This window comes from Cyanistes caeruleus, chromosome 3, assembly GCF_971803275.1.
Source record: "Cyanistes caeruleus chromosome 3, bCyaCae1.hap1.1, whole genome shotgun sequence".
Lineage (NCBI taxonomy): Eukaryota > Metazoa > Chordata > Aves > Passeriformes > Paridae > Cyanistes > Cyanistes caeruleus.
The window spans coordinates 29814195-29839803 of record NC_141703.1 but is presented as its reverse complement, the minus strand read 5'-3'; the positions used below and the strand labels follow the sequence as shown (position 1 = coordinate 29839803).

The window sequence follows — 25609 nt, the reverse complement described above, 5'->3', positions numbered from 1 at the left end:
TTCATATTTGTACAAATGACTGCTAGCATCAATCTGTGTCCTGGACCCTAACACTAACAGTGGTGAATGCTCAGCGTGCAGATGCTTTCACAGCTGAGATACTTTACCTACCGCTCATACCTGCTCTAGCATGAACTTGAGCAATAATAACCTGAGCAATAATAATTCTAGTGATGGAGCATTTCGTCTGAGCTGAGAGGAGCATTAGTGCAGGTGGCCTCAGTGCAAGCGATTTGCCACTGCCTTCCCCAGTGCTGAGCTCTGATTGTCTCAGCTGTCTAAGGAGGTTCAAGTTCTAATGGGAAACAAATGTTTTGCTTGCAGATAATAGCAAAAAGTAGAGGGCTGCATTTTATATAATTTTTATCAGACACAGAGCACAGCTTAATTTACCCCCAGTGAGTCAGACATACTGTCTACTCAAGGATAACAAGGCAACCCTGTCAATACAGTGTTGGAGCATGTGTGCTCTTGCCAGTTTGAGCAGAGTGAAACCAATAAGGATTGTGACACAGCATTGTGCTTTCATTTTAGCAGGTTTCTAGGCCAAACTTGGGTCTGCTGAGTATTCTTCCTATCTGCATAGGCAGCCAAAAGATCCCAGGTCCAGTATAAGCAGCTATCTTTCAGAGATACACTTTAAAATCTGGCTTGGGCATTAGGATCAAAGTCAGGGGAGCTAATTCTCTGTTTATATTAAAGGGGATATATCTGCTTGAAATGTAATCTCTCTTGACTGTGTTTAATTGTATTTTCATAAACTGCACCTGCCTGTGGGCTCCTCCTGTTTTTGCTGCAGCATTCCATATTTTTATCTTGACTTCCTAAGGAAATGAGGCTTCTTGGTGATACTGAGCATGTCCTGCCTTCTTTTCCACCAAATAACCATTTGGATCTGTTGATTGACTTCAGCCAAGTTTAATGAGGAGAAATTCCGGAGATACAAAGTCCTGACAAGCTATGTGAAAACTGGCAGGCTGCATGGAGAAGGGAGGGGCTGAAATTTATAGCCTCCGCTTTGAAAATGTAGGCAGACCTTAGCCACCTTCCATTATCAGTCAGCTGGCCACTGTTTTACAGCAAATCATGAGGAGAAAGTAGATCGCTTCATTTTTATTTAAGGAAAAAGTTCTGTGCAGTGTAGCACATGCAAACTACTTTCAAGCATTTTAAAATCTCCTCTGGTTCTTTCTTTAGTTTATGGGTCCACAAATCTAGTACTGAACATTTGAGATTATTCTGTGTGATATCTCTCTCCCCTCCTTTCTTAATGTGCCTATGTGTATATATAAAGATAAAATAGCAATGTTATTCTCCAACATTTAATGAGACAAAAATGTTTTTTCTAAGTCCCTTGACAGTGCTTCTTTTGCAAGGTACAGTTTGAATCATTGTGTGCAGAATTGTTGGCTAAAATAGAGTCTTAAAGCCCAGCTTCTGAATCTAGAGATTATGGTAGCAAGTGTTAATGCTCGAGGACCTGGGAATTCATTGTACCCTAAGCTGGTTTGTAACCACAATAAACACTGCCCTTATGCCTAAAGCGTTCTGCTTCCCCTGTGCCCAATCTCTTAAATATGCAACAGAAAGCACACAGCTGAGCTAGTGTTGAAAGAGCCTTGAAGATGCTGTGCAAACTAGTTCGGTTGATGAGTGTAGGAGAAGATTCTGTTTGTCTCCGGAGCCCATAAGTGTCACAAATCCTTTCCAACAAGGCTCCTGTGTACATAGCTGTAGATAGAAAGTAGCCTCTCTGTCAGAAAACAGTAAATAAAGTGCAGAGAACACTTTAGATAGAAGTGCAAAGGTGTTGTCATTAAATTGCAAAGATTGGTGCTTCAGAATGAGCACACTGTTTAGTCTTGTTCTCATTAAGACCCTGCTTCAAGCATGATTAGAGCATTGGGAGCCTGGCCCATTGCACAGAGGCACATTTTCTTTGTTGTGATATTTATCTGTTGATTTTTTAATGTCAGGCTTTATTTCTTGAACATCTCATCATGTTTTGTTCTGAAAGATGAGTCTTTGAGACTCAGTGAACAAGCTAACAGCAGAAGTGCCACTATACCTGTGTGGATGGCAAGCATGTGGGTGTTGTGTTTTGCCTCACATCTGCCAGGTAAAATGGTAGTTTCTTTACCTAGCACATCACTGGTGCAAAAGATGGAGGTGGGAGTTCCACTAGCCTGCTCTCTTTTGCACCTTATTCTGTAAGATGATGGGTGCCCTCTCAAGTGTCCCTCTCAGTTCCAGTAGTGAGCTCAGCTTTTGTGTGTTGGTTGGTGTATGAGGAATTTGTGCAGTGTTTCTCTTCAGCAGGAATATTTTCCACTGTAGCACCTTCTTCCTGAACAGAGTTTAGTGCTTGATTCTAGATGTGGTAAAGAGCTAGGTGGAAATACTAGTGTAAATGTAGCAGCCCACAGACCTTTGGATAACTATTACTGTCCTGGCTAAGCACATGGCTCTGCCTTGCAAGACAAAGGAGAGCGTCCATGATCCCTGAAAATAATTTCATTGTGTGGAATATTTTACCAAATGGAAATGTAATTGGGCAGAGAGACCAGAGGCAGCAGGGAGAGCTGCCATCCTGGTGACTGCTTGGCTCCCCCTGCACTAACCTATCCTGGCCAGGGCTGCAGGCAAACAGGCAGCCCTGAGTTCCTGCTGTGGAAACACTGATGCAAAGGCAGCATTATTACTGAAGGTTTTATTTGTCTTTTGCATATTTTACCTCAGCTCCCTTTTCACTAGCATTTATTGTAGCTGCTTCTCTTTGAGCCTGTGGAACAAAATAATTTTTATAAATGAGTTTGTTGGCTTTCATTCTAAATTTGTCTTTCTGCTTCTCTTACTGCTTCTCTTACTACACTCTTTTGCAGCATCTTTTAAAATGTGAAGCCTTGCATCGATTATAAAATTATAGTGTTATACTGATTGATAGATCAGAGGGGGCTGCATGGTCAAACAAGTCCACGTTCAAATTCGAGTCCCTGAGTGAGATGTCTGTTCCTTAGTCAGAATTGCTGCTGCTCCCCAATTCTGATTAAAAACTTTGGGAAGTATACCTAGCCTAGTCTTGATTTGTAACACAAATTGTAAGAGTTTGCACTGATCATGTAAAAATGGATGGATCAGCATGTAAATGCAAACTCATTCTCTGTGCCTACAAATGTAAACAAACTGTGTGTAAATTCAGGAAAGGAAAAAAAAAAGGAGGAATAGTTGCATTTTCTATTTGTAAATGTTCAGATGGCATCCTGTTGTGTTAACAGTGCTTCCTCCTGATATATGTGTCTGTGGTCTACCCCTTTCTAGTTACTTCTCCCTAGAGATAAGATTTTACCATAAAACAAAGACAATCAGGTGTCTGGATGCTATTGCAGGGACAACCCTGCCTCTCTTCCCTTCCATTCCAAGTTCCCCTTACAGCAGCATCTATCAGGTCCCATCTTTTTCTCCACTGGCAAGGAAATACATATTTTTTAAAAAATACAGATTGACTTTCTACTGTTTTTTCCCCTCCCTAAAGCTGGCATGGGGTGGGTGAGAGGCGCTGGGCAGGACGGAGAGTGGAAGCTTCTGGGAGCTGGCCAGAAGTAAGAGTATCTCCACAGGGTTACAGTGATGAGGTTGCATGAGGAACCCGGAACCATCCCTTTGCAGTGCAAATCCAGGAGGAAAACCATCTGGAATGCCTTTCCAACATCTTGGCTGCATCTTTCTCAGCCACCTGCAGTGACCGCTGAGGGACCGTTTGTAGTGCTCCAACCTGCAGATTTAGGAATAAAGAATGGAGTGTAAAGGTCTTCTGCAGGGATTCCCCTACTTTCTGCTTCTTTCCACTGTGCAACAGGCTATTTTTAGTCTGCTTGCTTGCCTTTAGAAATTACTTCACTTTCTGCTTTGGATGATTTCCATAACATTCATTGTGATTCTGAATTCCAGTGCTCAGAATAATAGCAGAGCAAAGAATCGCTGTGTGGCAAGCTCAATTTGAACGGCAGAGCCAGAAAACCTGTGCTGAGGATGTGTGATGGCAGCTGCCTCTGACCTGGTGACCTGTGGGAGGCTGGCTTAGCTGAACTGCATTGTGGATCATGCCCCATGTTTGCATGCAAAGAACCTCCTTAACCCTGAGTTTAACAGTGCTTTGGCTAGTGAATGGCAAAAGAAAACAACCCTTTAGAGGACTAATCCAGGTAGCCAAAGTAGATCTACCTCTGAAAGACATCTGTTTGCTTTAAGTGAAGTCTGGAGTCAAAAGCCCAGCCTGCCCTTGCTGTGTGTGCTTGGATGGTACCATTGCTAATTGGCTGAATGTCACTCATCCTTCCTCCACACAGCAGTTAGATATGATTTAAACTGGCAGTTTCTTTGCCAATAAAGTGCTCTTAAGCTAGATAAGGTGTTGGAGCAGACCTCACTGTGGGAAACAGTGCTCCTCTTAACATTGTTGCATATGGTGCATTTAATCATTTGCCACTCTGACATATAAAAATATCATAGAATCAGTCACCAAGGTTGGAAGAGACCTATGAGATCATCCAGTCCAGCTGCTCACCCAACACTATCACTGTAACCCCTGAACCACTAACTCACATCTCCCAGCAGCAGATCCACACACCTGTTAGACATCTCCAGCGATGGTGACTCCACCACCTCCCTGGGCAACCAATTCCAGTGTCTGACCACCTGAACAGTGACATTTTCTTTTTAATATCTAGTCTGAATCTCCCCTGTCTCAGCTTAAGGCCATTTCCTCTGGTCCTCTCACTGAAGGCACAGCAGAAGAGATCAGTCCACACCTCACTGCATCTCCTTTCAGGCAGTTGCAGAGAGCAGTGAGGTCCCCCTGAGCCTTCTTATCCCACTCTCTCTGCTCTGTCTCATAGGACATGTTTTCTAGACCCTTCACAAGCCTTGTTGCCCTTCTCTGGACATGCTTCAGCACCTCAGTGTCCTTCCTGTATGTCTTATGTAGATAGTTCTGTAATAAATGAATTTCATACAGCTAATTAATAAAGAAGAAGAATGCAGTTCAGTTGGTTTGGGCAATGTGTTGCAGTTTCATAAGAAAGGCCTGCATATGTAGCATCCCTGAGGCAGTGCTGGATCCAGAGGGTGATGAAGACTGACTGGCCATTAATAGGAAACTTTCTTAGATAAAAATAAAGATGTTTCTTCTACTGGTTTTCTCTTCAGCTTCATAATGCATGGGATGAATATACTTGTGGGAACTCATATATTCAGGAGCTGTATATTTGGTGGAGAGCAGAGATTGAGCCTATTGCTATGGGTTGATATAGATCAAAACATTGGAATTCAGTGTTTGAGATGGGGGGAAGAAAGACATTGATTATCGATTTTATTTTTTTTTTTGCAAGTCTTGATTAAGTAGCACTCTGGATAGGTTGGTTCCTGTTTGGATTAGAGGTCTAGTCCATGATTGTTTACAAAAATACCCATATTCATCAGCCTTCACAGGACAAATGGCTACTTAGGGCATGGATAAACAGTCACAAACACTCTGTTTAGCGTGGTTCAATGAGCTGTTCTGTGCTCTTTGAAACATGGCCATCCTCACCTGGCGTGGCAGATGAGCGTGGTATCTTGTGCAGGTGTTCTTCTGCATTTTTCCTCCTGGTTGCACTGAAAGAGAATAAATGTGTGACTGCTCTGCTTTTGGCCATCACTAGAGGGCTTCAGAGGGAGAAACCTGCTTGCCTCCTGCATGATGTCAGGAGCCAAGAGTTTCTTCTGAAACCTGATATGCAGCATTGCAGCAGAGACATTCAGGTTGTGCTACTAGGAGCTTATTGGTGTTCAGCAGTTTTTTTGCATCTTTCATTCAGGGAACTTTGTTCCTAATTTTTTTTAAAAAATTTTACTTTTTAAGCTTATCTTTTAATTATCTCTACAAGACGAATGGTAAAACAGGTGTGAGGCAAGTAGGGCTGGTGGGGAGCCGACACCACTTAAAGGGTTTTGCAGAGCTCTGCCCGTCCCTGAAGGGAAGCGAGTGCAACATGCAGGCTGTCGGTGTGCGTGGGCATGTGCCTGCTCTCCAGGCCAGCACTGCAGAGAGGTGGCCAAACCTCTTTGTCGTGACTGTTGCATGGATGTACGCTCTGTGGTTCCTCAGGAAGAGAGTCTGCTCACGAACCAGAGGCGTGAGGGAATAAGGGATGTATTGTATGAAAGACAACCTTTAGCTGGGTGTCTTGCTTTGAAGAGGCGTGCCAGCAAGTTGGAGAGCTGCCCTCAGCCAAGCCCGCTTTCAGACAGGAAGTTTTATAGGTCATGAAAACCAGCAATGTCCCTTTTTTTCCATCGTGCCCTGCCTTTATATGCAGCAGCACACATGCACTGCCCTCTTCCTTCGTGCTTCGGATCAGTGGCTCAGCTTAGCCCAGGAAGACATGTGAGTGCCTCCGATTTCTCTGTAGTGTGGGAACACTGAAGCACATAATGGCTGCGATTCAAAGACAAATGCTAGCTTTTTGCTGCTGATCACTTTGGCAGAAATCCTCAGATGCTCAGAGACTACAGATGGAGCTTTTTTGGGGAGAGTTTTTTTGTTTAAAAAAAATAAAAAATGCATACACAACCTTAGAAATTTCAATTATTATTATTACCACTGGTGTTAGTACTAATATTATGTTTTTCTATCTTTATAATAGCCTCCCTATACTTCCTTTTCTTATTCTGCACTCCCTGAACCTCACTTTTCAATTCATGCCATCCTGAGCACAGCTAAAAGCTTTTTGTAGTGGTGCCTCATTTTTTTTAGTAAAGCAGCAAAGACAAGCTTAACCAATTTAACCATCAGTTTCATTGAGACTTTTCTTTTTGAGTGGGCTTTGGGATTTTTACATGTGCCTTTTGGAGAGACTAGGCTGCAGGAAACGGCAGGAGAGAAGCCTTCAGCCATGACGGGCTTTGTTTGGATACCTTAGTCTGGCAGAAGCTGACCTCTGCAACACATGGTCTTTTGCTAGCTTCCTCTCTCCAGATATTGGAGAGGTCTGATTTGCTGTGTGTGGGATTTCTGCTGCTTCCATGCTGCTTGGTAATGTTTCCAAACCAACCAGTGGATCCTTGCCTTGGTCGTGGAGCTGGAGCTGGCAGGATTGCTGCAGCTGTCCCTTTGTGCATGACTTCATTGTCACACAGCTCTGCTCTGAGCAAATCCGGCGCCTTGAACCTTGTCCTCCTGAATTTTGAAGCTCTCCAAACAATCTAAGTTTCGGCTTTTGGATGTAAATGTCTTCCCTGTCTCCCCCACACATTTTGGCTGGGCTAATTGCTCTTAGTTTGGTTTCAAGTCAAGTGTGATTAAGGGAAGATTTCTTCAGACTGCCACTTAATCATGTTACCAGACCAACATAGTAAAAAGTTGTTATATCTGTTTGGGTGAATACCCTGAGCACAGAATTACAGGCCCTTTCCTGCTCATGAGTCATCTTCCCCTGAGACTCTGTAGTGATAGCATTACTTTTATTGTAACAGAAAAATCCCTGAGAAGGCAACCAGTTATTTATCTGAACAAGAGAGGCCATGCTACTTCGTTTTTTTGTTGGTTTTCTTTTTTGTTTTTGTTTTGTTTTGTTTTTTTCCTCTGAACTTTTGTATATATCCTTAAGGAAGGCACTGATTCAGGTGTAGTTCCCATGCAGATCCTGGCTGGGCAGGCTGCAGCCGTGCTTGGCACAGGAGGTGGTGTGGTGGTTGCTGCAGGTTGGTGAAACCAAACCAATACTTTTTCTGAGGGAGATCAGATTATACTATGTATCAGGTGATTTCAGTAAAACATATTATGCCTCCATTTATTTTACAGTCAGGTTGCTGAGTTTCACTTTTTAACAGGGGCTTGTGCTACAGGAGTGGGCTGTGCCTGTCTGAAGTGCCTACTTGAGAAAAGAGCCTCCAGAGCAGCTCACAACACACCCCCCCACACCCCCTTTTTGTATTGCCAGAACATGCCACATGTGTGGTGCCCAGCGAGTAGAATAACCAAAGTGAGCCCCTGACTGCCTGAGGAAGCGCTGTTACCCATCGCTGCCTGGGGAGGGTTGCAGCGGCCTGGATGGAGTGGTGGATGTGCTTCCACCTCTTTCCAGACTGTTGCAGGGCTTTTTCTTTCTGGGTGAAGTGGCCTGGCCTCTCCAGTTTCTTTTACAGGCTTTGTGGCTGGTGTAGGGTCTGCCACAGGAGAGTTTTAGACTGAGTAAACCTCATTTTCTTCTCATCAGCATCCGAGTGTTGGTGTCTGACTCCCCCATTCCTGTTTGGACTGCTCGCTGCCTGCTGTGCACACACACCTGAAGTTTTGAGCAGCTGTCTGACCGTTCAATATTTTGGTCACTGCAGGTCCCCTCTGCTAGCTGTGGTGCAGTTAAGACAGACAAGGCAAGGCTGGCAGGTTAGGGTCTGGCAGGAGCCCCTGCTTTTCAGCGTGGGGCAGCAGGGCAAAGAGCAGCTGAGCCTCACTGGAAGCTGGAGTTGAGGTTGGGAAGTGGACTTTTGTCTCCAAGCTCCTGCCTCTGCTCTCAGCATTTCAGCTCAAGAGTGAGAGACTTGTGCTGGGATCTGAGCTGTTTGTTTTTAAACTGGAGAGTGAAATGCCACAGCAGCTCTGATTTTTGAAGTGAAATACCTTTCAATAAATGCTTGCCTGTTCACAGCCGAGCAGCAAAAACAAACATGTACTGTAGCATTAGGACTGTTTTATATTTTTTCCAGTCCTATTTTCTTGGCTGTTAATCAAGGTCTCTTTGTCACCTTCCCAGCTAAGGGTAAATGCAGCTGGGGTGTAATATTTGCAAGCATTTGTTGCTTTTATTTATCCTGATGGAGGCAGAAAAGCTTTTCTTCTCAGACAGGTAAATAATTAGCTTCCTTGCTCAGAGAGCAAGAGTAAGAGGAGGGGACTGTGACACCCCATTTAATAGATGGACATGAGCATCTCGAGGCTCTGTTCGTCGTTAATTCACTCCTGCAGCACTGCTCAGCTGTGAGGTTTCCAGGCATGCTTGGCAGCACTGACAACAAAAACATCTGGTTCAAGAATATAGCTCCCTTCTGCTGGCAGCTGCATGAAAATGATTTTGTACATTGTAGCATAGCGCCAAATGCACTTAACTTGTACACTAAAGTGCACAGCCTTTATAGAGCTTTGGCAGTGCAGGGCGATTTTAAATGCTGTGCATAAGTCAGCGTTAATCTACCAAAGAAAATCAAAACCTCAGCAACCAGTTTTACAAAGAACTCGCTTATCACATGTGCCCAGACGTGGCTGTACCTTTGTACCTGTCTAACAGCTGTTCCTGTCTGAACAGAGGAAAAGCCTTTTGGTTGCAGTCCTGGTTGTCATCTGTCCTCTGGGAGGGTTTGGCGCAGACATGAAGGGAAATTTGCCCCTCTCAGACATCCCTGAATTCCACTCGTCAGCAGCTGCATTTGTTACTGATAGAGGTTGTCTGTCTCCCCTCTTGTTTTAGAAAGGACCTGGCAACTGCTGAAGGAAAAACGTTAGCTATGAATCAAATAGTTTGTGTGTCTGCTGGTATATTGTAATTTGAATGATTGGACCTGATAATTACAGACATCATCATCTTGTCAGTCAGTTGTAAATCATTCAGTAATGGATTTCCCATTTTTAAAAGAGCTGTGTTTTTTGAGCAGAAGTGTATTTTAGAGGTAAAATACAATATCCATATTCCTTCTTGCTTTGAAAACCCCTAGGGTTATAAACATGGATCTTTTTTGTACATGAACAAGCAAGTTGGAGAGGTCTGCTTCAGGAAAGCTGCTCTCAGCATACATTTATTTTCTGTTTATTTCTACAGAGTAGCTGAGCATAGTGTTGTTTTTTCACCCTTAAAGCTGCTGTTACATTGTAGGTTTTGGGAGTGAAAAAGACCAGGGAGGAGCAGAAATCGTGGGTCTAGTCTGGTATCCATCATGGGCCTGGGTTTACCCTTTGCTGCAAGACCTCATTCCTTCCCAAGAAGCAGCAGGTAGTTTAAGGGCTTGGACAGGTTTCGGTAGGTCTGAGCAGGTCTAATGGTGTCACAGCTAATTACCTGATATTAGCTTTATGCTCTGTCACTCTTATGAGAAGTTCTCACCAAAACAGAGAGGGAAGAGAAGGTGGAGATGGTGACAAAAGGAAGTAGGAGTGAGCCCACTCCTTCCAGCTTTTTAAGGCAGTCTTTCCTTGCAATGTTGGTGAAACCAACAGCATTTTCTGGAGTATTTTGAAATTTGACAAATATTGGGGCTTGGTCTGGTTTCCTCCCTTCTCCTCATCCCAGCCACTCATGGTCTGCACAGACAGTGGTTTATTCAGCCTGTTTCTCAAGCACGACAGTGGGCTGGTGCCGCAGCTGTTTTTGCGATCCCTTCTGTCTCTCATCAGGTGAGAGGAATGGGCCTTTGAACTTCTTGGGTCCTCCCTATTAGCACCTGGCATTTTGCATTTGCAGTCCTTTTTCTGTGCAAGACAGGAGGGATGGCTGTGGATTACTGACAGAGGCTGAGTGGTGACTAATATTGGACCAGAGGAGCTAAAGTGTTTAACCTTTAGGCAAAGATTACCTGAAATTAAAACTTGTAAGGACTTGTGCTCTCACACTGTGTCATTTAATCGCGTTTGTAAGACACATGTACAGATCAGACGATTTCTTTTATTCATGGGCAATTTACATATTTTGGCTGCTTCACAAAAGAAACCTTGTGTTGAATAAGTCAGATCATGATCTCACACCAATCCTTGCTTACAAGAAGATTTTTGGAAGGTGTAGCATAGTGCAGAATTTTGAGTTTTTCCTTTTGTGGGTGTGAAACAGAGCATAGGTTACTGGCTGCACTGGCATTAAGCATGGGTATTCCTAAGCCAATATCTTTCTTTCTATGTTTATGGATGTGACAGCTATCTGTTAGAAGCAGTTTCACCTGGCAGGTGTACCTTAGACAAAGGAACACCACTTAAGAAACGTTAAATCTATTTCTTTCATCGCAGCAAACTCAGTGAAGTTTATGTCACTTTACAGAAGTGGATTGGTGGACTTCAAAGAAAATGCAGTAATTTCGGGTTTGGGACTTTTCTTAGTACTCATTTTCTGAAAAAATGCAAGGCTTTGTTAGTGTTGCAGACTGTTCTAAACATTTGGAAGGAAAAATTGCTGCACGTTGCAGCATTTTAATGAGGACAGTTCCCTTAATTTAAAGCATTATAGAAGACTTAGGGAACATAGACAACTGAGGGATTAGCGATATGTTAAAAGTTTTTCCACCTACTAGTTGATTTGGGGTCAGTAGACCAAGACTGAAATAAAACTTCCTGGTCTTACAGCAGTTGTCTGCTTGTCTTAACCATTGATGCTACCAGTGACCAAAGCCTGGATTCATTCTGTCTAATTTTAGGCACACAGTGGTTGTGCTGGAGTGTAAGTGACCTGGGGATCTGCAATTAAATATGGGGGAAGGGTGTCTGTGAGAGACAGGTCTGTCCACCTGAGGTGATACTTGTCCTGTGGAGAGGTGAAGGCCACTGGTGAGACTGTGTCTCCTGGAAGTATGAGGTACTTGCTTCATGGCTACCAGATGCTCACTGCCAGCAATTGTAGTGGTACTTGTTTGTGCTGCCCTGTGTTTTGGGTTTGTTTTTGGTGGTTATTTCTTTGTTCTGTTTTGTTTTGTGGGTTTCGTTTGTTTTGTTTTGGGAATTTTTTTTTGTTTTTTTTTTATTTTTAATTTTATTTCTTAATGTATGATTGATTTTGGAGTACCACTGCTAGTCTGCCCCCTCTGCTTTGCAAATCTGTCTGTTTGCTTTTGGCCTAAATAAGATGTGCTGAGCAGTGCCAGGCCCTTCAGGAAAGAAATGGTGACATGCAATAGAGTTGCTGCATTTCTCTTGTAAACTACTCGAGCCCCATCTCATTTTGATAAAAGATCCTATGTGAAACAGTCCCAAGGAAAGCCCAACTGGGATTACTTTTCTGTCCTCTCATTTTTTCTGTTCCTGTTAGGGGGTGTGCATGGTTATAGCTTTTGTGTTTGTTATCCCACACTGTTGGGATGTTTTATTTGTCTTGTAGCATTTGTGTTTCCTTCCATGTATGAAATGAAACAGGGGTTGTAAATAAATTCCTCTTCCCTGTTCATCTACAAGACTTGTTGGTCAGTGTGGGTGCGAGGCTTTATTTTGAACAAATCTGTCCTGTAAGGAAATTTATGTCTTTTTGTAGTTTTCACTACGTATGTACTAGAAGAACATTAGTGTTATGCCAGAACTGCTATTTTTAATGTACTTTAATTTCTCAGCTTGCATTTCTGCTAATATAATGTCTGTGTGGCATTTGGTGTATAGGAAATCTGCTTTCAGTCATTTGGAACTTTTGTTTCCTCTCTTCTCTCAGATGTTTGCCTTTTGCCTCCCTCTAAGTTTAAAGCTTAGTCTCAAGCCAGAACTTCAGTTTCTTTTTGAGTCTCTCCAGCTGCATGAAACCTGCAGGACTCAGGAGCCTTTTACATCTCCCAGGTCCAAACTGCATCCCAGCAGCGTCTGGACTGCACATGTAGGGAGGGACTCATGTGTTGATCCCTTTGTGAAGGAGCTCTGCCCTCCAGGTGGGTGTGGTGGAGCTTCATACTGCCCAGGGCAGAGCAGGGAACCAGGCAGTGGGCAAACGCCTTCCTTGGCTCTGTCACCCTCTGAGATGCTGCTTTCCTTGGCATCAAATGCATGCTGAGATTGGAAGTGGAAAAGCCAGGCAACATTTTGGCAGTGCACAGTAGCCTGTTTTCTCTCTAGCATCTACATCTCTAATTATCTGAGCCTGGAGCGTTACATAAAGGATTTTTCTTTCTTTTTCACACAGGCTTAATTTTAATATCTGCTAGGAAGGGCTTGTTCCTATCACAAGAAACCTGAGACTGGATGTAGAAATTGTATTGCAACAGGCATTTTTAATGTAAATAATCGTGATGAAAGTAGAGAACTAGTCCATCCCTCTTTTATGAGAGCTCTGAAGATGTCAGTATAAGGCTAGCTTGTTGTGTAACTTGTAAATAATTTAGGCTTGATGAGGATGGACAGTTGAATTGTATAGCTGGGACAAACATGCAGTATGAGCGGGGAAACTCTTCTAAGTAATCATGACTGGGATCAAGGAATTAGCCTTGGAAATAGTCAAAGAGATTTACCCTTAGGGGGTTTCTCTCTTGGTTGTCTTTGGAAAAGCCTGTGGCATCCCGGGATTTTACCGAGGGAGGTCAGCAGTGGTGTGGTTCCTGTGCCTTCAGAGCACCTCATTCAGTGACCGGTGAAGGCACCGGAGGCACATCAGGCAAGAAAGAAAATATTGTTGTCCAAGTGACTGGCAGAGGAGGTGGTTTCGGGAGGAGACAACACACAATTATTGTCTTCACGTGGTTTTTGGCTCCTTCCTGCCTGCACGTGATTCCATCTCCTGCGCCCGCACAATGCTGCTTCACAGGCTCCTTGGGGAGCGCTGGGACCCTGCTCGGGAGCTAGTCCTTCCTCATGCCTCTTTGTCCAGCTAATTGAACTGCTGCTTTATGGCTGCAGCTTCAGTGATGGCACTGTGGTGAACGACTTGGCTCATTTGCTTTCTTGCTTCAAACAGTGCCTTCAGCATGCAGTAGAGAGGGTGTTGTGCCAAGGGGAGACAAAGCAGCTTCTGTTTGGTGTGTGTTTGGAAGCGTTTCTCACCTGCTTGATGAAATGTTGCCACTGAAGGTAACTGAATGTGGTCATAAGGACAGCACTGTTTTGCCAGCCAGTCCTCACAAAAGTAAGGTTTTTTTGACCCTTGAAAAAGCTTCACAGCTGTCTTCTGCAATTACCGTGCCTGAGCAGGGATGCTGCGTTGCTGTTCCTGGCAGCAGGGCCCTGTGCCGGCAGCGGCAGCAGCTCGCAGGCTGGTGGGCAGCTCACAGTGACAGGATGCCTGGTTTCCAGAAAGCTCTCAAATGGGGAGGCCCATGAAGGCCTTTCTCTGCAAGGACTGTGCACGTGGGCAAGGGGCAGAGGCTGAGGCACCCTCCCAGCAGTGGTGGGGGATGCTCACCAGCCGTGCCGCTGCTCGCTAGATGGCTGGTGCTCCATCAGTGTCACTGAGCGTGTGCCGTGATGGTTGCCTTCCTTAAGAGAGTACAGGCTGAAGGTCTTGGAAAAGCCCCTTTGGAAAAGACTTGAAGGACAGCACAGAGAAATTAACCTGCTGATGCCAGGGTGGGAAGAGTATGTGGGTAAGGGGTCCGTGAAAACCTTGCATGTGAAGTGAAACAGGCACAGAGAATGCTGGGAGTGGGAAGGTAACACTGGAGAGAGACAGATGGGAAATAAACTTACATGAGGTCTTTAGCCTGAGGGTGACAAAGCTCAAAGGCTTTTAAAAGGCTCTCAAGAAGGATGGTGTGTAATAAGAAACTTAAGATTTAGGAGGGATTGTATAAGGACTTGTTAAATATTTATTGCACCTCTTGATTAAAGTATTTTATTTAAAACAGTTTAGGCTTTCCCTCCCAAGAAGCCTGTGTTTGATATTTTTTTTTACAAACTATTTTACGTCATATTCCCAGTTCCAACACTTCGTTGTGGTGTTGGAGAGGATTACATTTTTCCACGTTGCACTCTCTACACTGCTCTACTTTATACAAACTTCCTACCTTGGCAGTCGCTGGCAGGGGCTTACCCACTTGGTGTATTGTTTCTCTTGTGGTTTGGTTCCTCCTGAAATTACAACCTCCTTCCCGGCTTGGAGGCAGCGCCACAGCTCCCAGTTCAAGTACGGTGCTGTGTGCAATACTGCCCCAACTTTCCTCGCCAAAACATCTCCCTCGTGTGTGAGAACTTTATTAACGAGTGTATGTATTATGGATTCCAGCAGCAGAAAAGGTCACCTATTGTGCTGGGCTCTATTCAGACTTTCTCTGCCCTGGACAGATTCTGCTCCAAATGGATGCTGGCCAAGTCTGGGGTGCAAAGAGGAGGGAGGTTGTGACACTCAGGCAAAGTGGTGGTTTGCAAAAGTTGGTGTTGTGATTTGATTTATCCGGGAAGATTTTTGTTTGTGGTTTTGGTGTCTTTTAGGACTTTTTTTTTTTGTTTTAAATGTAAGTGGAAGGCAGAAAAGAAAAGTGAGAGGAAGCAGAAAGGAAAATAAACTGGGTTTCTTTTGGACTTAAGTTTTTCTTCTATTAGTGTGTTAGGGGCAAATGGTAAAAGAAAGGGCAACTTGTTATCACTCCGATGCCTTTGAAGGCAAACTGGTTTCCTCTCCATGGCTCTGGGGATTCATGGGTTAGCAATGCCTTTTCACTCCCAGTGCTGGGCTGAGACTGCTGCCTGCCCCTCTACATAGATCCCAACTCTGCCACTATCAAGATTCCCAAATTCCAGGAGCTAGCACTGGAACTCAACTTACTCTGAAACCCCAGGCAGGATATTGCCAGCTGCCATTCTCCGGGCAGGACAGCTCCATGGGTATACGCAGGCAAAGCTTTGTGAGCAGTACTGGAAAGCAAAGGAAAAGAGATTTGAAGGCTTCCCTCACTCCATCCTGTTTTGCTGGTGTGTTTGACTTTCCACTGTTTGGTAGTGATATTAATTCTTAAAACCCTTGTTTGTAGTTTAAAATGATACCTTAAACTGGATGCTGTTTGTGCAGGGAGAGTTGAGATTTGTCACTGTCTCATTTCTGAAATCAAAAAGCAAAGTTGCCAAAGGGACCAATTTGTATTCTGCTTCACACTGATTTAGGGCAGCATATAAATGATCTGGTAGGATAAATAAACTTGCTCTCTCCTTCATCACAGAACATTGTCTTGCTTTATCCTTGCTGAACTGTGTTTTCTCATTCGCATTTCTCCTCATCTTATTACTGGGGTAAATAAAACCTTCAGAAATAGTCCTGAGTTTCTCCTCCTCAAGCTGTCAGAATAAATATCCAGCCAAGAGCAGTGGTCAGACAGATCTTCCAGGTTTGGGAGTGTGGATGGAAAGTCACCGCTTACATGCCCTGAGACATGTCTTTGCTCTACCTTTGGGAGGTTTGGAGTTTTTGAAATTTTAAAATTCAGCTCCTGAAATAATTTCATTGTGCTATAGAGCTTGGGAAACTGTGTTATTTCCCCTTTACTCATCTAGGTGTGTTTCTCAGAGACAGTTTCTCATAGGGGTCTCATACCAGTTTTAGTGCTGGAACAGGTCAGGACTGTTGTGCTTGGTCTCCTGAGGCATCTAGACAGTGATGTTTAGGGGCAGACTTGAAGTGATTTTTCTTTTCCTTCGGTTATGTTCCCCCTGATTCTGACACTTTTAGAGCTTAGTTCTCTTCCTTTCTAGCCCTCAGAAATGTCCAGTAAAGTGTTTCTGAATTCCTTATCTTCTAAAAATTTGTGTATATAAGGAGTGTTTTCTTTCAATAATGATGAAGGGGGTGCTGTGTTATCTTTGGAAAACAGCTGATAATCTTCCTTACATGGATCTGCACTACTAGCATTTTTGACTGTGAGTTACTCCAGTGGCAACCACGGTCAAATGCTTAAATTTTCAGCTACTTAAATCATCACAATTTTGTAAATGCTGAAGTAATAAAAACACCTCATTGTTTCACCATCTGCATGCAGAAAAACACACACTGATAGTGTGCAGCTTTAGATAAATGGAAGAACAAAGCATATTGAGCTTTGTGGTGGAGCAGTAAGCAAGCTGATCAAGTGCTGCTGGGTGGTAGGCTGAGAGGTAACACACCTGGGGTTATTTTTAGTGTGCACATTCAAATGGTTAGAAATTATCTGAATGTACATAGGTGGATTTCTGTGTGGGAGTCATATGCAGGTTTTTATCTTACAGGCAAGATGATTTTGCTAAAAGAGTGTTGCAGTTAGAAACCCCTAGGGATGCTGGCACGTCCATTTAGTCTCTGAAGGGAAACACATGAAAAGGGAGAGGAAAGCTGCTCCAAGCTTGATTTAACCACGTAGTCTTGCAAAAGTATAGCTTACTGCAGAAATATCTGGTAATCAGACGTGCTGTCACAGACAGTAAATGTGTAAGTATAAAACACTTCCACCAGCTCCATCAGAGGGAAGACAAAGAAGGTTTCAATAGGAGTTTGTATTCACAGATAATGGCTTAAAGTGGTAATTGATGCCAGCTGCATAAAATCACTAGGAAGGGCTCACCAGCTGCCTCTCTCCTTCAAGAAAAAAGGGATGTACTTTTGTATTACTTCATGAGAATGACAGTCTCTTGCCTCAATTAGTTTTAATTTTCTGCTTTTGTGATACCCTTGCCTCTGCAAATGGAGGGACTATTAGTGGTGGTGGTGCAGTGCTTGTGTTGTCTGGAGAAGGTGACAGACCTTCCACCTCTGAGGCTGGCTCACATGTCCAAATCCCAGGATGGCTGCCAAAACACCTCCGTCTCAGGAGGATCCCTGCTGCAGGCTGCAGCTTACCCTCCCTGAGGCACGTGTGTCCATAAGGAGAGCTGTGCGGAAATGGCCTTATCCGGTGAGATTTTTGGGTGGGATTCATCTCACCCTGATGCAAGACATCTGCAAGATTGCTGTCTGGGTCTTGGCTAATGACCTCACCCTCCTTTTGTAGTTGGTGGGGAGAAGTAAACACTGGTAGGGTGCGCATTGTTTAGCCCTTTTCAGATGTCCACATTCGGATGAAATGACCTGTACCCTGGAAAAAAAAAAAATGCTCCTGAATCTGGAAGAGAACAATTTTGGTCTGGCCAACTTTTTGTTTTTAATTTCCTTTTTTAAAAGTCTTCCACCAATGACTGTACCGCACTGGTGCTTTAGTCTTTTCTGTGCTGATTAATCCTCATAATAGTTCCTGTCGCCACAAAGTCTTCAGGACTCATTGCCAGGGAGTTATCGATCCACACTAAGTAAGTGGAGTCTTCCAAAGCCTGGCAAAAAATACTGAATCCATTTATTATTGTAGACTGGATTTTGTACTGGATTGAACTGTAGGTGCGGTGCCATTTGTGTTGTGGACAAGTGCTGTAAGGCGGCTGAAATATGAATGTAGGACCTTTATTAGCTGTAGTTCAGGGAGATATTTGGGGAGATATTGCTGCAGGGAGATATTGCTGCAGGCCTTTGAGCAGGTGCTGTGACACAGACTCAGTGGAGAGCTGAAAGAACAGTAGCTGTCTACAGTCTGCTGGCTCTGTGTGTGTCTTTTTTGTTGTTTGTTCTTCAGGATATTTTATTTTTGGGGGAGAGGGGCTAGGATTTTCATTATTTTATTTTTCAGAAATAGATCCTGTTTAAGTATTGCCATTTTGGCTGCTGTTACAATAAATAAACACAAACAACCTTTAGGACATCCTGCCCATTGTACTGTAAAAGCTATTGTGTTCGTGTGCTGAGGGTAGGAAGTAATTTTTATCTAAAAAGTCAGTTTAAAATAGCAGATTAATCCAATTATACATATTAACCTATCAGGAATTAAGCCCCAAAACATCAAGTTTAACAATGTTCCTGTTTAATTTTTTTTTTTTTTTCCTAAATGCACAGTTCAGAGGTTTGATGTAATATAAGCATTTATTCTTCCTCTCTTTTTTTTTCTTTTTGCATATAGTCTGAATAAATAAAAAAAAAAAAGTCATTCAACAACAAGGACAACAGAAGCAGCTGGGGAAGCAACAAGTTAGCTTTTGGCTCAAAAAGCTTTTCTGACAAAGCTTTCTCCCAGGGCTGTTCACTGGGAACTTTGATTTACAAGGTTCTTTTTCTGTTTTGTTCAGTGTTCCAGAAAAATGCAGTATTTTACTTCAAAGATGCATCCTGGGAAGATATAAGAAAAGTTTATCCCTGGTTCATTTTGAGAATTCTGTCATAATAATTTATGAGTAAGCGTTGCATCCCACTATTAGAGTATTTGAAATAGTTCTTAGCTTTGTAGCAGAGAGTGGTGTCTTTTGTTCAAGCCCTGTGTACCTATGTGTATAAACAGTTAGCATGTAACTTGTATTAACATCTGCATATGTTATGAATAGGATATTTGATTGGTACAAATTGCAAGGAAGTTTAAGGCTTAAAATTTTGTCAGATAATCAGCTTTGACATCACAGGATAATCAGAATATGTGCTGCCATTCCCATCAGCCAGCAGCCAGGGAGAAGAGGTTTTGGGTTCTTCCTGGAATCAGTTTAAGGGTAGACATTTTTCTGCTTGGATATCGATGGATATAAAATTGTGGAACAGAAAGGGATTTCCATCTGCCTTTTAATTTGTTGCCTTGATGAACGGTGCTTGAAGAAGACTCCCACTGTCTAGGTATGGGAAGAGAGAGTTGGGGTGGGTTAGTGTCTGCTCCTTCTGTATCTGCTGGCTCCCTGTCCAGACACCACCTCAAAACATGTGTGCAACATGTCCTACTGTCACTTCAAAATCAGGTTGTGGGTGTTTTAAGGAGTGGTTTCATTATGTTACCCATTTCAGCTCTTTGGAGGGATGACCTCCTTTCACCTGAGCTGCTCTTTCCTTGGCATCTTGCTGGAGCAGGGGGAGCCAGGGGAAATCCTTCCTCTGCCTTTGTGTCTCAGCATCCTGTTTACTGCCTGGGCTCCTGGCCCGTTCTTCCTGATGCACTTGCTCTTCCTCCACAGAAGGAAGCTTGTGCACGAGGCAAATGCCTCTTTCTTGCAATAAGGGGAATTCCTGGTCCCCACCTCTGTTTTCCTGCGCCAGTCCCATGCTGGCACCAAGATTGGAACCTGCTTTGGCAGATGGTTTCACAAAGCCACTATCTGGCATTTAAATAGAAGTCATTGAAATTTCCAAAATTAAAGGAGAAAAAATGAGGAAGATGGAAGTAATACTCCTGTGTCATAAATTCCCAGCCTGCTAGCTATGGATTTGCTTAAGGTATTACAAGCATAGGGTTTTTGAAACAGATTACGTCATGTTCCATCACTGGGTCAAATCCATTGCATCTTTTATTTGGTTTTTTGTGCTACTGAAAACTTGGGAAGGACTTGTTTTAGACCATCTCAAAAGACAGGATTTTGATGGCATGAATGTCAGAGGGGTTTACTGAACATGATGCTGATATAAATTGAAGTTTAGAAAAAATCTACGTGTGTGAAAGTGAAGAATAAATCAATAATACATGTAATATATTAAACATATGGGGGTTTGTTTTATTTTTTTCCAAAGGATGAAGAAGAAGAAATCAAACTGGAGATTAATATGCTAAAGAAATATTCTCATCATAGAAATATTGCAACTTACTATGGTGCTTTCATTAAGAAAAGTCCTCCAGGACATGATGACCAACTGTGGGTAAGCAGATGTTTTTCAAACATGTTCCTAAGTCTTTCCCTGTTGGATATAGATTGATGATGAAATACCCCTCTATGAAAAGACAAACTAAAGGAGATTGTGCTTTCCTGAACCGCTAGGTGAGTGAATCACAGAGACTAATCACACATCCTTAAGGGGATGTCTGAACCAAGATTTGCTATAAGCAGTGGATTTGTTCTGTAAGTCACTTTTATTCCCCTGTTTCCCAGATGGATAGTAACATGTTTCATAGGAGCAAGACAGCTGAGCTGAGCAGTAAGAATATGTGCCTGTAAAAAGAAAGCTGCGCTTGAGATTGTACCCATTACATTTTTCATCCCACCTCATCTACACCCTCTACAGGACTGAAGTTTGGGGTTGAAATGGCAGGATGCTTGTTCTTCTATAAATAAATGGATGTTAAAGGATCAGAAGTGTTGCAGTGATGTGATCAGTTTGATTCCTTCAGCATTGGATGTGCTCTTACTGCTAATGCATTTTGCATAGCTGAGAAAATCCAGATTCCCAGCATTAAATTACAGTGATTAAATCAGTCCTTGAGAATGTGGTAGCTAATGTGAGACATATTCCATATATGTCTCACACACATTGAAGACATTTGGTTGAATCCATTTTCCAGGCAGAGATGTAAAATATATTCTCTGCTTCATAAGAGATTCCCAAATCAGTGTTGTAACCTGAGTATTTTGCTTTGCTAAACAGCTGAGATCTGTGTTTAATGTTGGCTGTCCACTGATACTTGTTTTGCAGCTTGTTATGGAGTTTTGTGGAGCTGGCTCTATCACAGACCTTGTGAAGAACACAAAAGGGAATACCCTGAAAGAAGACTGGATAGCATATATCTCCAGAGAGATTCTCCGGGTAAGGAAAAGGCTGCCCCACACAGAAACAGAAATGTAGCCTAGCTTGAGGTTCTGCAAGAAGCTGTTTCTGATCAATCCCATTAGCCATGTCATCACTTGGAGAGTGCATAGGAGCAGATAGATGTCTGCTCCACATCATTTAACGTGGTGTGAGTTGTACTGTATTATAGCAGAAGCCATGCAGAAAATTGCAATTTCTAGTCATGAGAAGCCAGTGGAGGAGCCAGTGACCTCACCTACCACAGAAGCTGAGAAACAGCATCCGTGAGACCTGAGGCTGAAACCGTGGTGTAGCACAGTAGCGTACAGGATGGGATTTTCTAAATATGCTTGCAGCTGCCTTTTTCTCCTCCTTATCAAGTCCATGGAGGAAGAGCTGTTGGCTCAGGCCAGCAGTCAGGACTTCTGTGCTGTGATGTGCTCTCATTGTTATCCCTGCAGTCTGTCTAGAGCGAGCAGCTCTGTCACGTGTGGCTGTGCCCTGTGCGGTGCTCGCAGGCGGCGCTGCACAAGTTTTTCAGGAAGAGGGCTGCAGCTTACCGATTGTTCTAAAATTGAAACCTTAACTAATTACTCTTAATATTTAATTTCCAGTTGGTACAGTTTTAAGTGCTTTTTGAATTGGCATTTGTTTTGCTTCACTAAGTAAATCTGGGATGTTTTTCCTTGTGCTTCTTTGTAAAACAAGTTGCCTCCTATCCATACCACTAAGCACTATGTTTGTTCAGTTGCTTAATCATAAATGAAGTTCTGAAGGGCTTTATGTTAAAGGAAGTGTGCACTGGCTCTTGCACAAATCAATGCTGCTGTTTGTGTTACACATTTGCTCTGCCTTGGCAATTTTTAAGATGAAGACAGAGGGAGACACATAGTTCTGGTCTCTTGCTCTAATTTCAAATGATAGAGGGGAGTCTAGCTGCTGGTGTTTGACTGGCACTTTTTAAGTTGTTTACAAGGAAGAAGTTGTATTTCAAAACAATTGGTTAGCATGCTTTAATAAGAGGAAAATTAACTTCTGCGGGACTATCTTATCCTTGATTTGAGAGATATGTGGGCCTGGAGGTATTCCATGCTATATTGTATTCATCCTAGATCCTTCTTAGATAAAGCAGTCAAACACTTGCTGAGAAGAGGAAAAAATTACTTACCTCAGAAAAGAGTTAGGGAAAACTGTTGTCTCATTCCAGTGAGAGATATGCAAAAGGAGCATTAATTACTGACCATCGGGAACTGGAATGTCTGGAAAAAAGGAATGCTAATCTCACATTGCAATGAGGTGTTTCAAGCCCTGGTTCAACACAGAGTTTGTTAGAGGTGGAGGAGAGAGGTCAAGTAGCACAAAGTTAAAAGGAGCTAAAGTGCCAAAGATTGGTGTAGGTGGAGACAGAGGTGAAGGTCGACCCAGTGGATCCTTGTGTGGTTGGAAAGGTCTGGGGACTGCAGGAAAGTGGAGACCTGCCCCTCTGTCTCCTCCCAGCCCTTTGAAACCCCAAATGTGTTTTCTCAGTAAGGTTAAATGGTACTCTGGAGAGAACAGACGATTATATCTCTGGCTGAGTCAGAGTAGCAGAAGGCTTTAAAAAATATCCTGTGTGAAGCTGTGGAAAAGCCTTCATTCCTGTGAAAAATAAGGCCACAGCTAGCGTTAGCAGTTAGAGGGTCTCAGGGACATCAGCCGTTCATTTGATTTGCTTGTGATTTGCTGTGGATGGTGTTTTTGTTCTCACACTCATTAACTGTTTTAAAAAAGGAAAACAGCCCAATGGTTATATAGGCAAACTGGTAAATGATCAGTTAATAAAGAACATGTGTTAAGAGATACTTCTCTACAGCAACTACTACTCTCTTAACCTCTTGCAGTTGTAAAGGTTCTAATTCTTTATTTTTCACAAGACATTAAAAGACTATCTGGGCAACACAAACAGGCAAGATGATCCCACTGGAGACTACAATTTTCCAAGCAGAAAACTGAGGAGAACCCAAAATACAGGCAGTTGCTAAGAGGGTTGCCTGTTGTTCTCCCAATTACATTAGAGAGTAAAATGCAACATCTGTCTTTCTCAGCCCTCCCTCCACATGGCTAATGCTTTGGGGCATGTATCCAGGTGCTGCCTCAACAAAAAGCACCGTATGCTAGGAGGTTTTGTTTCTTTTGGAAACTATAACGCTTAGGCTTTTTTTTCCTGAGGTACAGTTACCTGGCTTCATGTTTATGGAGGCTAGAGAAGAGAACAGCAATTTTACAGTAGAGCATGTCTTTGTCATCTGTCCTCCCTTGCCCTCAAACATGGTTGCCAGTCCATCACTCCCACCTCCTTCTTGAGGGTGCATATATACATGTGGATGCTGCCTCCTTACTTCTTCCACCTCCCTTCCCAGCTAAATTCTGTGTGACCCCGTGCAGGTCAGAAGTCAGTGGCATACACCGACACTGATGTCATTTAGAATGTAATTGCATGGAGACCTTGTGGGAGCTGAACTTTCTTCACAGGACAGCTGGGAGGTGTTTGCACAGTGCAGATGTTGGGCTGTATTTAGGCACTGTGTGTGCATGGTCTGAGGCCTGTGTGTCTGCTCCATCTCCAAAAGCTGTGTGGGTGGTGTGCTGCAGGTTTGTTACACCCAGTTGCAAGAGGTTGAGGCACAGTGCTGTGACATTTGGGGATGCTGGGAATGGGTAGTCTGTTGCTGAGCCAAGAGCCTAACTCTGAACATCCTCTCCTTCCTCTCTTCTCCTTAATTCAGGGGTTGGCACATCTTCATGCCCATCATGTGATTCACAGGGATATCAAAGGGCAAAATGTGTTGCTAACAGAGAATGCAGAAGTGAAACTTGGTAAGTAGGTACACATGTCCATTTCCTCATTTGTTCAGCCTTTGGTTTTATGATGTTCCCAAATTAATTTCATACTTTAAGAGCCCTGCAACATGTTTTATAGCATGAGTACTCTGTCAGTAGTTCCGTGTGGATTGACAGGCTGCATGTATTTTCTCCTGCTTGGAGAGGATGGAGTACAGGTTGTTGTTGAATTTGGTTTAGAAGATGTTGGTTTTGATGCCGGAATCAGTGCAGGGATCATTTTGTTTCCCCCACTAAGCTATGTGTAACTTGAATCTGTTCTGATTCACTTTATTCTGGACTTGGGAAGTGACAGGAATCTCTCTTGTATTTGGCTTTAATTAAAATAGCACCTGCTGTTCAGATTCTGGACACAAAAATATGATCTGGACAGCACTCTCAAGGGAGCTGTGGCATTGAATTCTAAACACAGTTCCAGCTCTGGCATGCCTGCTGAAAATCGTGCTCATCCCTGGCCTCTTCTCTTCTGCCAAGTGGACATACTCTTTTATTATTTCCTCTCTAATTTGTCTCTTTCAGTTAGTGCACATGTCAACCTTCTGTGTTTGTATCACGCTACACTCGCCACCTTTTTTTCGTTAAATATAGAGCCTTGCTGAAGCCCTCCCACCCAGCCCACATCCCTTCTGGTTTGCATTACACCTTCCCGCAGCATGAGGCACGGGGAGTTGTCCTGGCTGCTGGAGGAGGAAGCTTTTGGGAGAGCTTTCCTTCGTTCGGTCCAAAATGGAGCACAGTAGCTTCCAAACCATCGCTTCCACTGAGTTTGTCTACACCAGTTTGTCAGTGTCACTCAGATGGTGGATGCAGTGAAGCTGACACAGCCCTCTTAGGAGAGATGCAGTTACTGGTATAGGAAGACATATAGCAGCATGGTCATGAGCAGGCAAAATGAGAGGCAGAAAACACCTTTGTAATGTAATTGCTTTATAATGAAATAGGCATCTCTTACGCAGCCTGTGCGCATGCGCACTCAAAGTTAGTGCTTCCTGAGTAGTCCTCATCTTTTGCTCTCATTGATGTTTCTGCTCTATGCATTAAAGCAGAGAGCAGTTTGCTGAACAACAGATTATTTTTGCTGTCCAATTTTAGAACAGAAGAAGTGGTGAGCTGAAAGGGATGTGTTTATGCATGCAATTTTCCCATAGCATGAGAGGTACCTTTGGGAAGCGGCTGTTTTTGTATAGGCAAAGGTGCTTGGCATCACCATGTGGGAAGGGAATAAATAGCCTTTTCTCAACTTCCCAGGCACTACTTTTACAGCTGTGCTCTCCCTTCTATCCAGTCAGACCAGTGAGGGGTACAGGAGAGGTGATTGTATGCTGCTGTGTCCCTTGACACTTGTGCCCGAGCACATTGTGTGTGAACCATGAGGGCTTACTTGCCTCAGGATTAATCATCTTATTTCTCTTCAGCACAGTCCTCCCACATGGGATCTCTACGGGGCTTTATTTTCAAATAACTTTGCAAAAGTAATCATTGCATTATTTTTCCCCTCTTATTTCATTTCACTCTTT

The 25609-nt window shown here is 43.3% G+C and overlaps 1 protein-coding gene across 11 annotated transcripts in view; it reads left to right on the top strand.

The window, feature by feature from the left end:
- MAP4K4 (mitogen-activated protein kinase kinase kinase kinase 4) overlaps nt 1-25609 on the top strand; it is a 163970-nt gene that overhangs the window by 85209 nt on the left and 53152 nt on the right. For all 11 annotated transcript variants that reach the window (XM_086880384.1, XM_086880388.1, XM_086880383.1 and 8 more), the window contains exons 4-6: nt 20223-20348; nt 21120-21230; nt 23978-24068. In XM_086880384.1, coding sequence (XP_086736510.1) covers nt 20223-20348; nt 21120-21230; nt 23978-24068 — 328 coding nt within the window. The remainder of the gene's footprint in view (nt 1-20222; nt 20349-21119; nt 21231-23977; nt 24069-25609) is intronic.